General features: G+C 41.0%; 1 protein-coding gene across 3 annotated transcripts; it reads left to right on the forward strand.

Moving 5' to 3' along the window:
• The first annotated feature begins 431 nt into the window (after nucleotides 1-431).
• Nucleotides 432-8,752, forward strand: LOC115049923 (putative monooxygenase p33MONOX). 3 transcript variants are annotated; one of them, XM_029512551.1, is made up of 8 exons: nucleotides 432-617; nucleotides 1,643-1,766; nucleotides 1,861-2,048; nucleotides 2,262-2,370; nucleotides 2,554-2,678; nucleotides 5,934-6,085; nucleotides 6,261-6,427; nucleotides 7,643-8,752. In XM_029512551.1, the coding sequence occupies exons 2-8, from the start codon at nucleotides 1,739-1,741 to the stop codon at nucleotides 7,846-7,848; spliced, it is 975 nt and encodes a 324-aa protein (XP_029368411.1). In that variant the 5' UTR covers nucleotides 432-617; nucleotides 1,643-1,738; the 3' UTR covers nucleotides 7,849-8,752. The 3 variants fall into 3 exon arrangements, with proteins under 3 accessions (XP_029368411.1, XP_029368413.1, XP_029368412.1); XM_029512553.1 differs by having other exon boundaries at nucleotides 1,650-1,766; XM_029512552.1 differs by lacking the exon at nucleotides 432-617 and having other exon boundaries at nucleotides 702-1,766.
• Nucleotides 8,753-15,380: the final 6,628 nt, after the last annotated feature.

Consider the following 15,380-nt stretch of genomic DNA (forward strand, 5'->3'; position numbering starts at 1 on the left):
CGTTGGTAACCTGCAAACACCAAGTTTTCCTTTGACAGGGGGAGCTAAGACAAACTGAGCCTCATTGGCTGTAATCATCTACACCCATCACAGACACACACAATCTCAAGCAGTATATATTTATTCCTTGGGGATTTCCCTTAACCTTAACCCTGACCACTACATTTATATATGGTTAGAAAAAGTGTCCATATAGTACATGAATGAAATGAAGCAAGCACCAAATCTGCCAAATATTTATGTTTCTATTAACATACTACACAAATGCAAACATTTTCAAATACGTGCTACTACTTGAAACAGTTTGGAAGTGTTTCCTCTTTCTTGGTGACATTTAAAGACTAAGAGTTCACAAGTTGTGAATTGCACCACACTTATTATTCCCAAACAGGCTGCAGGGCTCAGATCAGCACTTCCGCCGGCTGCGTTGCTGGGTGCATTTTCTGGTCTGAGCTCTCTGTTTACTCTTCATGTCCAAAAGTCATGGATGAACCGACCGCCGAGCAAACCTACAGCATTTGTCTGTCCAGTTTGTCAAATCGAAACAGTTTTGCCAAAGTAAGCACCGTAGCTGTGAAATAATCTGAGCTGGACAAGAGAAGGGCTGACAGGTTGAGGTGAGTGTTGATCTGCACGTCTGGTGGTAGATGGTATGTGAACGCTGCAAATGAGCGACTGGGTGATTCAAATGGCCAAATTTTATTATAAAATAGTCACCGGGATTTTATCTCACATCGTGCTTTTGCCATTACAGTTTGTTTGTTTGGGGATTTTTTATTTATTTATTTATATTTTTTATCCCATCTCCGACCATGGCGTGACTTCGGTTCCCATTTTTGCAAGTCACTCGGTCTGGCTTTCGCACAGTGCTGACGTGAACGGCAGAGAGCTGTCAGGTGTCTGGAAGGTGAACTCGACCTAAATCTGATCAGGCTGAATTCAAGAAACGGGTTGCGGATAACTCTCATAATTAATTCATTTGTGAGGATAATGCAGATGGACTGCAGTGAATGGAAAGTGATGTCAGATTAGGTTGATAAGGAGCCCTGATAACAAAGGTGAACAAGTTAATAATAGCACAAGAAGGAGGATTTTTTTTTTGTTTGTTTGTTTATTTGTTAGATTTTTTTATTTCAATTTTTTGCTTATTGTTTTATTTGTATTGTTTATTGTATTTTAAACTGCACACTACTTGTTGCAGAACAAACTCCAGACTGCTAAACAAACAGTAAACCTTTCACCTTCATTTTCATATCTCAAGTTTCATATCTCGGTGAAGATGACTCCTTGTGTTCAGTTTGGCTTTTTCACAAGTGCAGGCTATGAGAGTGAATCTGACATTTAATGATATTAATGACACTACTGTAACCAGACTCCATGGTTCTATTTGGAGCAGGTCAGAAATAGGACACTATGCGCAGTAGATAGAAAAAATATGGGTCTCTAAGAAGTTACGTCCCTGGTTTAAATACAGTTTGACCTAGAAAATATATTCACATACATGTAGTTATTACATCCTTTGTCTGCAAAGTTATGGACACAACTAGCATTTTTTCTTGCACCTGACACTTCATATTCCTAGGAGCAGGTCACTCTGTCTGCTTAATGACACTGCACAACTTTGTGATGTCATATGATGAAGTGTTCAGGTTCTGGAGTCCAAGCTCAAGTATAGCTGACCTCCACACTGTCAGCCTGCACAGTCCGCTGCTGTCATCCGCTCATATCTGATGCCAAAATGGCCTCACAACGGGGAGACATTCCAGGTAAAGCAGGAAATTCTTTGTGCAGATATTAAAAGTACTCTTTTGTGTAAAATACAATCCAATTTTAACACGTTTCTCCACTTTGTTACTTTAGCACTGGAGTGTGGCACATCTTCTGGACTTTTTGGTGCCTTATCGTCTCCTATTGGAATGACTCGGCATAACATAAACTATGACGAGCACATGGATGCCCCCATGCATTCACCGCCTCCAGACCTAAGTGTAAACATTTTGTGGAAAGACCCGGTCATCCCACAGCACAAGTTCAGAGACACACTAGAGGTGCTTTCTTGTTTGTCTGCACTTCTGCTGCCTGACCCAAATTGTTTTGTCGATGTGCTGGTTGCCTAAGCAAAATGCTGGTTGTTCTGGCTGTCTTTGCATCTATTCTTAAGAGCGAAGTGCATGTGCATACGTAAATATATATTTTTTTTACATCTCTGTTTAGTAACTAGTATGTGAACTAATCTTAACAGTGAGAAATCTTGTTACCAGGAATGTGAGAGCTGTGGAACTGTATCTATTGAGACACCAACATCAGTCAAATCCTCAGTGCCTGTGGTGAAAGCCAAAGCCAGCTCTTTAATGAGCTCACTTATGATCAGTAAGTCAGCAGATTCCAAGATTTATTTCATTTTAATGAAAATCTCTGCACATAAAGATGCCCAGTTTATATTCAACTGAATTGATAAACAAATAGCTGTGTCAGCAGGCTATAATGGAGAACAGCACATTGAATCACTGACAAATATTTTCTCCAATGTTGTCTATGCAAATCTTTACTTAGAACAAACCCAGGAGAGCCTCCAGAGGTTTGAGCACCAGGCAGGGCTGACAGACGCTGGGTATTCTCCCCACAAGGGCCTCTCCACTCAGGAGACACGCTTCCGCCGTCTGGGTGACACACTGCCAGTGAGTATTTACAAATATGAATTATGGCATTTTGAAGTGTGCCAGGAGAAGTAAAAAGTTTATACCTGTAACTGAAATAAGTATTTTCACACATTTTTATGTGACTTGTGTGTCAAACGGCAATGTGGAGGGAAAAAAATATAGACACTCTCACTTACTGCATGTTTATAACGAATAGGTTTATGAGATTGAGTTCATCATTTTGCAATGGATTGCAGATTCAGTTTGGAAATTTCAAACAACCTGCTGGATATGTCATATCATCATAATGTAGTATGCAACCCATGATCGGCCCATGATCAAACATTTTCAAACAGGGAAAAAAAATAATAAATAATCATTGACCAGAATTAAATGTTATGCTTTATTTTTCATACACTGACCAAGACGATCAGGATGAGAAATGCTTGATTAATCAGCAGGAGGACGTTTGTAGTTGAAGCAGAGGCTGTATAAAGTCACTGAGGAGGTAACTTTGTATGCAGCCTCACAGTATCACCGGCTGTGCCACCCACAGCTCCTCACAATGCCACGGAAACGCCGCGATTATCTAAAATAAGAAAGTATTATTGTGGGAAATTACAGGGCGACAGCATACTTTTGAGCGATTTTAGGGTAAACATGTGGCAACATTTTGGTAAACAGATTACGTAATATGCTCCGAGCCGCCGTACAGCCGGTCGCTGTTATCGGGATGTTGCCAGGCAACGCCCTGAAATGCAACGAGCCCCCACAGCTTCTGAAACCAACCAATCACAGAGCTCCTGACAAACCGCTGTCGAGGAAGCGTACGCTGCTGTGACGGCTTCGCCTGTCCTCCCGAGAAACAACAGGCGTGAGCTGGTTAAGAGAGAGCTAACAAACCAACAAAAACACAACTATGGAAACGATTAAGGATGATCCCAGACTGGAGCGCGAAAGAAAAGCGATCATAAAAAGGTAACGTCAAGAAGTTTTTGTCTTGAACTGGCTGTGTTTCCGCATTTCGACCGGAAAGAAGGCCGTTATCATCGCAACACTATAGGCTAGCTAGTGAAGCTAGCAGCCGAGCTAGCGCCGGTGAAAGAGGTTTCTGGCATTTCCTCTCACGTCTCTGAACTGCCAGGCTCCGTCAGCTTCGATTAGGATTAGGATTTGGAGCTCGAAAGTGAACCAGAAGCAAAGAGGGTGGCATGGACCGTGACAGCGAGATAACGTCTCGTCGTAGCTTGTTTGTGACAGCCTAGCTACAGTTAGCTTAGCCCAGGTACCAGCCTGGAACATGTCTTTACATTTCTCTCTCTATATATATGATCCTTTTGTTACTGCAGTTCTGCCACACATTATAGATCACACAGAAATAGTTTTCACCCCGGGGGTGGGTGTCCATGTTCTTCACTGCCCCGTGGACAATACAGGACTGTCATGTGCCAGATTGGTATGAGTCTGGAAAATGTGGATGGAAATGTGAACTGAATACTGAAAAGAAATTGAACCCTGAAAACATTCTTCCGGAGGTCATCAATAATGTATCCCTAAATTTGAAGGCAAGTATAGGTGATTATGCATCATGCTTGTTGGGGTTATCAATAAGAGTAAAACCACATCAGCTTTTATTTACTGTATCAATTGAAGGAGGTGTTTTGGGTGTTGCTGATAGTCCACTAGTTTATGGAATTAATTCTTGGGCTCAGTAATAATGTGGGTCATCATGAGATCACTATAATTTTAGAACAGAGCAGTCATCTTTCAGTTTGTCTTTCTTCCCTCCCTCCCTCTTCCTACCCACACCAGATGGACACAGGTCATAGGCTCCTGTGAGCTCTGACGCACTTTAACATTTTTTTGTTCTGCATGTTCAGAAAAACACTGCTGACCCCATGCATTGTTTGTTCAAGCAGTGTTTGTCCTTTAAATGAGTTAGATTAGATATGCTTTTATTAGTTCCACAGATGGGGAAATTCAAATTACAGTATCAAAGGTACAGAAATAAAACCAAAAGAAACAAAGATTCATTACAAATAAGATAAAGTAAATAATTATTTTTATCTATACAAGATTTATAGTGTAGATATTGGAATTTCACAATCCAATTTGAAATGTGGACCTAGCAGAATGATGAAATGGCGTGCAGTAAAGTCAGGTGTGTGTGTGTGTGTGTGTGTTTGTGTTCTAAGTTGAGACTTTTTTTTGGCACCAATCAAAATGCCTCCATGCCATCACGTGTCAAAATATATATATTTTTGTCCGGTACTGGGTGCAACATTTAAAGATGGCAAAAAGATCTTAAGTGTGGCCACATTTCATCAAGCTTGATGCAACAGCATCCAATGCTGGCTTGCAACAAGGTAAACAGCACCATCACACAGAATAAATATAAAGGTAGAAGATTGTTGTGTTCTCTGTTCCAATCTCAGTGTGCAGGCATCATCTATAAGTCTCACATAATACATTTTCTCTTACTGGGGGCACTGTCAGCCTGGAGCAGGCTTGTCTGTTACCTAAAAAAAACATGTATATATATTTTTTTATTTTATTTTGTGGGGGTCTGCTGAGTGACGTTAAAAAAATTTAAAGCTTGCATGCATGACCCCAACATGCTGACATGCTCATGTTCATTTTGCACTGAAAATTAGATGCACATATTTTTTGTATCGTTTCATTTTGTTTCATTGCGCTCATATGTTCTGTTGGCCCTACAGTGGCTCAGGAGGTAATCTGAAGGCAGCCAGTTCCATTTCAGTTTATTTGTGTGTTTAATAATCAAGAATTTTTTTTTCCCCGTAATGTGCATTTTCATCTTGTTATGATATATTTAGAAACAAAAGGTATCAAAGAAAGGTTCGTTCCAGTACTGTAATTGAAATCGAAAATGTTGGAACGATACCCAGTAGTGGTTTACAAAGAGTACTGCTGGTTGTGAAGGCAGACCATTGTACATTTGGAAGGACCTGTGATAATGCTCCTTGATGTATTTTGAGTGAAGCAGCCTGTCACTGAAATAGCTACCCAGGGCTGTCAGATGGTCCTACAGAAGGTGAGAGTCATTCACCATTGTGGATGGCAGCTTCGTCCTTATCCTCCCCTAACCCACCACCCCCCAAAAATCAATGCTGATGCCTCTGTCACAAACTGTGCTGACAGTCGAGTCAAAAATTAACAGAAAACTGATGTATAATAGAACTTTTTTTAATAACTTTGTAGTACACATGGAGATTCTTCATCATTCTTTCACTTTTTATTTTGTTTAATTGCTCGTTCTTTCTGTCTGTGCAGAAGTTGAGAATGCCAAGCGGGGACTTCAAGGAGGACAGGCTTACAACATCAGCGCAATCCACCCCAAGTAGCACCCCTTCTGTCACCCCTTCTGTCACCCCCAGCGTCACCCCTTGCGTTACTCCCCACTCATCACCAGCTGTTAGTCGCAGGTACGTGATGAAATAATTTTGTCATATTTTTACTTCATAAAAGGGTAGACCCAAAATGTTGAAATGGCCCCCTTATTATGATATGTTTTGTTTCCCAACACGGCCTGTGTGAGGTGCCATCTGGCTTTGCCCTTCACATGTTGTCTTGTGTGCTTATTGCTTGGCCGGAGTACAGGAGTTGGTTCCCGCTGAGCCCTGCGCCTTTTCTTACTACCCCAGAGCACAGTCCAAGTACAGGCATGGGAGGAAATGAGGGCGGAGGAGGAGAGAAGTGGAGCTTCTTTGGGACTCGGTCTGTGGTTCAGAAGTCCCCCACTGACCCGGGCTATGAAACCAACACAGGTAAGAGATCCATCATGTGGATATTGGCTTAGTTACGGTATTTTTTCATGCAAAAATAGCTTGACAAACAGTAATTAGCCATCGCTGTTTTTTCCTCTGTGTAGTTTTCCTTTTTGCATCTTAAAATGATTTTGTGATTTCCTGGCCAGGAACATAGGTGATATCTATATCACTGTGCTAAAATTAGTCAGGACAGTTAGGGATGCAGTGATTAGCCCATTTTACTATTAACCACGCTTTAAAATGTCACGGTTAATTTAATCACAAAGGCTCCGCTACACCAAGTTTTTCTTTTCTCACTCCCAAAAAACTTAAACTATGCTGGTGCAATATTTTCGGTGCAACCAGCATGGAATGAAAACAAAGTTACAGCAGAGGTGCAGCTGCTTGCAGTGCCGTGCGTATCATGGGGCATGGAGGCTGCGCTACATTAGTTAAACAATGGCAGAAGGACCAAGCAGCGAAGCTTGGTTTCCACCTAAGAAAAAAAGTGAAGTCGGCAGCGAAGTATTTCGGATACATCAACAATGACCAGGGAGTCATTCAAGACGACCGATCACCCGTCTTCAAAACCTGCCGAAAAAAGTTGCAGCTAAAATTTCAAACACATCAAACTTGATGCAGCATTTGCGGGATCACCACCCAGCTTTGCACGTCAAAGTAAAGGTAACACGTGATAACTGAGTTAAATTACGTTATTTTCAATGTATAGTGTTATTTATGTTTTAAAAAAGCAGCTATTCTGTTTAAGTCAAAAGCCAACTAGTTTTTGTACCCCCCCCCCCAAAATGTTTGCAAGTTCTCTATTCAGGTCTAAAAGAATTATAGAAAGAATACACAAACTGAAAATACAAAATAATTTAGTGATCTTTTTAATCAAAAGAGCCATGCAGAGGTTCTGCAGCCTTTTTTTCAAAAGGGAAATGACAACAGATGTTTACAGAGCAGAGGTCACTTTTATTTCATTCCAAATGGAGAGATAGACTTTTTATTTGTCTTTGTTTATTATTTTGTACTGCATTATTTTGTTACTGTGTTATTTGTGACGACCCTGCAGCGGGCCCACTGGCACCGTCAGAGGTACCTGTGCTTGCATCTATAATCGTGAAGCCGTGATTGTTCCTCAGACTGTAGTTGTACAATCAAAATCTATAATTGTTGCATCCTTAATGTCAGTTCAAGTGAACAGCTACCGACTCCTCTTTTCTCCTGCAGGCTTTTCATTGCAGTCCTACTTCGGTCTTCAAAAGTCCTCTACCATGGATGGCACCAACACCCAAGTCAACCTCAAGGTGGAGGACCGTGCCAGCTTCATGCCTCCCAAGATTGAAATCTCAGGCATGGAGGACAAGCCAGCACCCCCACGGCCACACAAACTTAAACCTCGCGATATGAATGTTTTAACACCTTCAGGCTTCTGACACCTGACCAGCTCTGTGCAACCTCCCCAATATTTTGTTTTGGTTGCTTATTTCCTTCCCTGCTTTCCTCTGTCCCCTCTGTCTCCCTGAAGTCTCTTTGGCTGCAAGGGATGAGGACCACCAATCGTTTTAGCTCACCAGCCCAGACAATTCACTGGTCTGTTGCTCCCGCTAGTAGACCTTCTCAAACTGATCTATTGGTCAACCCCAAATGAAGTAAATTCATTTTTCATCATACTGTTTTTGTATATTTGTTGTTCTGTCACATAATGGGTGCATTAATATTGCATTGCTTTGCTGTCCTCCATTCATTGTCAGTGGTGGCATGCCATTCAAGTCGCTGAAATATCTCGTCAATCCCTGTTGATTGCTTTAGCAGTTGCCGCATTTGTATTACATGTTTTTTTTTATTTTGAATAAGCTCATGGATTTGTAGCTGTGTAGTGTGTTTCTCTGTTGGCATGCAGAGTATGGTGTGGTATGAATGATTCGGTGCCTAACTTTGCCGTGTGTTTGCTTCTGAATTTTTTGCCATTTTCGTTCAGGTTTTGTTTTAATATTATATGGAGAAGTGTTGTATTTGACTTTATAATGGTACGAATGCTAACCTGAACAAATTTTCTGAAGTTATAATTATTTCAACCCAAGTGCTTTCATAATCTGTTTTAATTCAAATGTACCAAGCAGTAGTTATTGTTATGAGTTTATTTCATTTTTATATTGCATCACAATAGTGTTTCAAATGCTATAATAACTATTTTAATAATTTTTTTTTTTTTTTGTGAGTGTGTGTTTTCAGGAATCCCTGTTGTTTTATTTGAAGAAGTTGATGAATTCCAGCACATAATTGCACAAGGGAAGATGTTTCCCACTTACACCTGTAAATAAATCTGATAGTCAAAAGCTAAAATTACCTTTGTTTGTTTTTTCTGGGTGAAAACAGTTACCATTATATAGTGCTCAGGCAAACACTAACAGTTATCAATGTGCTTTTTTTTTTTTTTTTCTCCATCATTTTGTTTATCACCTATCTCTCCAGATAAAAATAGTGCTTTTCTCTGATCAGTTTTGAGTTTTACATAGGTGAGTCCTTTGTGCCTCTATGGCTGCAATAGAATAAGAATGGATCTGATGAGACGGGCAGAGAATCAGACTGAACTGTCCTTTTGTTTATACTTTGTTGTTTATAACAACAACAAGCAATGTGAAATGAAAAGCTACCACCAGCTGGAAATTTCTGAGTGTTCTCTTTCTATGGTTTTGTACAAACCTTCAATTACAGTCTTTGGCCACAAGATGGTGAAATAACAGTGAATTGGTTGTGTGAAGTTGGTTCTTGTTAGTTTGAAACTGGTTTCCTCTCCTACTGAGCAGGCTTTTATCCGACAAGAATGGAGACCGGCATCATATATGAGGAACTGGAATGTTTCTTTACAAAGGTACCGTTCTAAAAACTGATGGTCAGGAAATGAATTCTGCTGTCATCTGCTCTTTGTTGACACACTTAAGTGGTCTTCTGCTACTATTCTTCGCAATTTCATTACATGAGCAATAGCGCACGATCAGTAATTATTATTTCCCTCCCAGCCTTGTGCTTCACAGTGAGGCAAGCATCCAGGCCATTAGACAATGAGCCAGCAGGGAGGATAAAAAAAAAAAAAAAAAAAAAGCAGAGTTGTCACACATGGGTTCTGCCATGGCATGGCAATGTTCACAGCCCTGTTAAAGCTCTCAGTTATTTCCCTGCGTATTAAATTACAGAATGCAGACATAACATTTACTATACATTGCTCAATATGTTTACTTATTTTGAAGACATTTATAACTCATTTTGAATGATTCATTCGTCTACCGCTTAACCGTTTCCAGGTCACAGGGGGTGCTGGAGCCAATGTCAGCTCACAGTGGGCGAGGGCGGGGTCCACCCTGGACAGGCCACCAGTTCATCACAGGGCCAACACACACACACACACAGACAGACCGAGACCAACAACCACTCACACTCACACTCAGACATAGATCACCAGTTAACCCAAACATGATGTCTTTGGATGGTGGGAGGAAACCAACGCAGGCACTTTGCATAGAAAGGCCCCAGGCCTGGGAACCAAACCCGTGACCACCTTGTTGTGGGGCAACAGTGCTAACCACTAACCAATTTTGACTTTCCTTCTGAATTTATTAAATACCTGGAGCTGTTAAAGGAAATAGTCCTTTACATGATTACAGACCACTCAGCATCCAAGTCTGGTTTTCAGGTGGTGTGTCAGGGGTAAAGGTGAATGTCAAATGAGGCAGGCAAGTGCAGACAGAGAGCTGTCAGTCAAAAGCCATGGATGTGGCCGGTCATTAGCAACATTTAAAGTGATGGATGGACATAGACAAGATGAAAGGAAGCGGGAGGGCTGAGGACAATTCCAGCTGAGTTGTTGTAGGAGATTTAGTAAGCAAGTAACGCAGAAATTCAGTCTCAGGTGACTTTTCATTTAGAGGCATACAATAAGCCACACAAACAACTGGGCAGAGACGAGTGTGTCATTAACACTAAACCAATGCCAGGCACAGCGGTGGATAAAAGAAGAGAGAGAGAGGGTTGAGGAGTCTGAGAGGGAGTGAAACAGAGGAGCAGGGTAATGCCGAGGAAAGGGTGGGGTGCCCCAACAATCATGACATAATACAGATGGCTCTCTTTCTCCCTAGATCCAACGTGACGTGGTTTTTGCAAGCTCCTCCCCCCCCAGCTATGCTCTGATCCCACACAAATTATTTAGCTCACTCACAGATGTGTGATGACAAACACCACCCTGCCAGAGGGATCCATGCAGCAAAACAAACAGTGGGGTCCAATATGCAATCTGATACAACACCCTCTTACTCATCTACATATATAAAAAAAGGAACGGTCAGACTACATTCCTTCCTTAGAGACCTCAAAAACAATAACTTCCTTTCCACTGACAGCATAATTTACACACACCCTAATTACACAGCTTGGACTCGTCCATCTGGCTAAACCACCATGATGTAGTCTCAGTCTATAAGACAATTTATAATCTAGCCTGCTCTTCCAATTACGGTTTCTCTATTAGTGAAACTCCATCAGGTGTATGAAGGTCAGCTTTGAAGAGTACTGTATGAACTTTATCTGATACGGGAAGGGATGTGAGAAGCACTTCATGTCAAGGTGACTCCAGGAGGATGCCAAGAAATTCTCTCTGGTTTGTCAATGATTGGGCTTCGGATAACTGAGTTATCATCCATAACATTGTGGTAGCCTACTTTTGTGTTTTCTGTACCAGCTGCAGATGAGATGTTCCTTAAATAGCAATATAAAACGCCTACGTGACAGTTGATTAGACACTTTACATGAACTCTTAAATGAAACTTAAAAGATATAAACTTAAAACCTCATAACGATGCAAACGTTGGTGATGACCAAATTGCTGTTTATTCAGATTTAATCTGCTTAATCACCCAATGACACAAAGAGCAAGGGATTTGAGGCAGTCCCTCTTGATTTTTGCTGCAGTGGCACATATGGTGCTAATTCACAGAGTCATGTTAAGGAGAGTTTTTTTTAGAGGGGCTTCACGGGACCCTGAGCCAAACTGATGGCTGTGTTCAGGTAGTGTATCCTGCGAAAGCAAACGTTAACTATGCCTACTACATGGGGATAAGTTACAGCTATTAACACACAGGTCACACACAAATCAAAACAGTGAGCTCATATTATGTAATACCAAACTGCTGTACCGCAAAAATTCTCTGTTAAGAACATCTCTATGTGCCTCCTGCAGAATCTTTGCACCTTGGGGAAATGTATATGGATGTAAGAATCTGCGATATACGGATCAATAATACGTCATATTCCAGCTTCTAAACTGCAGGTAAACACTGTAAATATAAAACTCGAGACAATCAAAGCGATCCTCGTTGAGTTGAAAAAGCTAACACACTCCACTGAAGTGCATCTGTTTAAAAGTATAGTCATCCTACCCAGTTTTTGCAGCAGCCATGTTTTGCCTTATGTGATTTTCATCCATTTTTATGGGTCATTTTTGCCCCATCTTTTACTTCTGCTTATTGTTTATGTCGAGGGCAATGGTAAAATGCAGTGGAGCGGGATATTTTTGTGCACTGCTTGATATTGTTTTTTTCTTTGTTTTGTTTCTTGTGTCTTGGGAAACCTGGAAACAATCCAGATTCATGGTGCTAAAACTTTTTTACCCAACCTAACTTCAAGCCTCTGGCTCTGTGTCTCAGCGCTGCTCCTCAGGCATTCTCCTGCCATCCCCCACTGAGAGAGACAGAGAAGCAGAGGATTGTTGGGCCCCCTGGCACTAACATGAAGCAGATGTGGAAGAGGAGATCCCCCTCCTGTACAACAAGGTCTGAACAGTCAGCTGGAGGTGCTCAGTTCAGCAGAGTCACATCCGGCTGATGCACTCAGACTTTGAACAATCACACACACTGATGGCCTGACACTGAAGGAGAAAGCCTAACAAAGCTATACCACACACTATGTGCAGCACTGCCCGTCTTTGTGTCTACCTTGACAGTGAAACCTTTACATGTGCGAATTGATTCTTGTCTAGATGTGTTACTGTAAGAAAATAATTTCAGGCATGTGTTAAATATTTGTCTGAAGTACATGGCAATCTAAATTACATAGTCCAGACTGCAATGCTTCCTAAAGGGATCTATAAAATCAAAGTGTCTCCATCATCATTTATCTGTAAAACTTTGCTGCTGCAGTTTTTGTCAGCAATAAAAAAGATAAATATGTAATTGTTATTAGTGCTTAAACAAACTTTGAATTAGGTTCAGAGTTCACATCACCACTCCAGTCCACACCAACAGTATTGGCCTACTTTGTTGCACATGCACATGACGGTATCTGTTAGTTTGAATTTGATGCCATAATCAGTTGCTGTCATACTGTGTTGTTTCTCATGGGCACACACACACACACACACACACACACACACACACAGAACACAGGGCATGTTTATCTGGATGTATCCTCTCAAAATTCTGACATTGTCAAGATCACAACACGCTGGTCTAGTATCTGTTTACAAGTTTCAAAGCAATCATTAAAAGTGAAACGCGACAGCGGCAGCGACATTAAAATTTAAACGAACAAATTTGACAGCAACAGTAGAAGGTTAAAGATCAAATTGAATTGATTTGGAACAATGAAATCCTTGATAAACTGCTGCAAAACCACGCTGGGCTGGCCCATCATTTTATATCACCAGATTGGCTAAGGAACCTTTGATCTTTGGGGAGGATCTCATTGGATAACAAAGTCATGGTCCACACATAATTATATTTATTAATCCTTTAAGCCAGGACAGGAATGCAGTGCTTTGCCTTGTGTTTTCGCCCACGTACATCCAGGGCACGCCTGAGGACATGTTAACATACAACACAGAGAGAAAAGGCAAAAGGTAAAATTTTGGAGACACATTCTACAAAAGATTAATACTGTCAATCTCAGGATCTTCAGGAGGCATAGATACAGTCACAGAATGTTACTGATGTGATTCAAAATAGATACTCAGTACTCATAGTCTTGTGTAGCATTTGCGACGTGTGTGCTTTAAGAATATGAAATTTTTCATACACTCAAAATAGGCTCTTTGTTGAATGGTCTGTCTCTGTTCTTCTTGGTAATCCCATATGGACCCATGTGGTTTTGGACTCAGTGAGGTGAGGCCTGTTACTTGGCCAGACAATCACACATTCCTAAGGCAGAGACGTGGCCAGTGAGTGGATGAAATGTCGTCAAACATTACATACTCTATGGTTTGGTTGGTTTCGTTTTTCTGTTGTTTTCTTGTTTCCTCCCAACACGCTGTGTCCCTCACTGTCTCACTACTTGTCTTAAAACAGCTTGCCTGCTGGTGCCCATAAAGAAGACCCCTCTGTAAACTAGCCGAAAGAAGTTGATGTGTCTCTGATTCCCTGGCTCCCCCTTTGGCTGTGGCTTTGGGGTGCTTTTAACCTGAAACACAAAATTCACATGCAGTTTCGGATTTCATGGAGACTTGAGACTGTTTCTGCATCCTACCCAAATCCACATCGTGTAAAATGGATCCATATAAACCTGCCCATGTCCTTTAGTTTGTATCATTCACGATTACTTTAAATGCAGCCCTGGCATCGGATCTGAACTTTGGCACGTAAAAGAAGAAGCAGTAGCTGACATCAAAGTGTTATAGTTCAGAGCGCTGGTGGTCAAGTGGTTTGAATGCAGCCAGGGGCCTATGCTGCTGGCCATTCGCTTCTCCTCTCCTCTTTCCTGACGGCCTTTCTGAAAATTACTGACTGGAATAAAGGCATAAAAGTCCAAAATGAATAATAAATAAATAACGATTGAGAAGTGAAAGAATGTGCATGATACCAGCGTAACCATGATGTATTTCAAATGTTTATCATTGGGGGGACAGAGCTTTCTCTGTTGCTGCCCCTCTGGAACTCCCTCCCACAAAACATACGTGACTGCACTGACCTCACCTCCTTCAAGACTCAACTCAAAACATATCTGTTCCACTCTGCATTTAATTTCTAACTCCAACATTCATCCCGCTCATTCGGATTTTTGCTTTCCCCTTATACTCTCACTGCTATTCTAAATATTTTGTCATTTATATGTTATTCTTATCGCACCAAACTTTTGACTTTTGAGCATTTTTATCTATCTGTACATTTTGCACTGTTATATGTCAGTGAAGCATCTTTGAGTCCTTTTGAAAAGCGCAATACAAATGTAAATGTATTATGAGTATTATTACTGGTGAAGCTCATCTTGGTGTATGTTCCAGTGCCCAGGAAATACAGGAAACCATCTCTTATCCGTAGGTTTAGAAAAAAGGTTAAACGTTATGACAGAGGGCCTACCTTCCTCAGTGACTGACTGAAAGAAAAACTGATATTTTTATTTTGAAAAATGAATTACATCTATACTTAAAATGAATAACAAAACCATGGCCCACTTCGAGCGGTCATCACTCATTCCTAAGTGGAACTCCACCTGATGCGGGAACCAGTTTTTGAGATATGAGGAACCTGGCAACTAGCAGAGGAGGAAAAAAAAGAACCAGGATTTACCGCAGATCTGCGCCCTCTGGAACTGCCATGAACCTGTAGGTTTGGAAAATGTATTTAACAACGAGTTATAGCGAGAACGTGTTATCACTGTAAAATGTTGAGGAACGAGTTTGATGACAGCTGGAGTCTGCAGATCCGCAGATACTCACTTGCGTGAATAAGTGCCAAATGTGCTACGTCACTCTTTAGCTCCCCTTAATTAAGGTGATCAGGAAATAATTTAATTGCTCGCAATTTGGTCACCTGTTAGGCACGCCTTTCTAAATCAACTGCTTCTACTACAGCAAGAACACAAAGATGTCCTTTAAAAACCAGGTAACCAACGAGCACACTTAGGAATAAATCTGCTCAACATCCGATGTTTCATTCACAGCCCATGAAATAAAATAAAATAAAATAAAATTAAATAAAATAAA

The sequence above is a fragment of the Echeneis naucrates genome, chromosome 10 (genome assembly GCF_900963305.1).
Source record: "Echeneis naucrates chromosome 10, fEcheNa1.1, whole genome shotgun sequence".
Classification (NCBI taxonomy): domain Eukaryota; kingdom Metazoa; phylum Chordata; class Actinopteri; order Carangiformes; family Echeneidae; genus Echeneis; species Echeneis naucrates.

Excerpts from the sequence above, each read along its gene's own strand:
- LOC115049923 (XM_029512551.1), top strand. The coding sequence starts at position 1,739 with ATGGCCTCACAACGGGGAGACATTCCAG. Across the intron at positions 1,767-1,860 it reads ACAACGGGGAGACATTCCAG|CACTGGAGTGTGGCACATCT; the intron begins GTAAAGCAGGAA and ends TTGTTACTTTAG. Across the intron at positions 2,371-2,553 it reads AATGAGCTCACTTATGATCA|AACAAACCCAGGAGAGCCTC; the intron begins GTAAGTCAGCAG and ends ATCTTTACTTAG.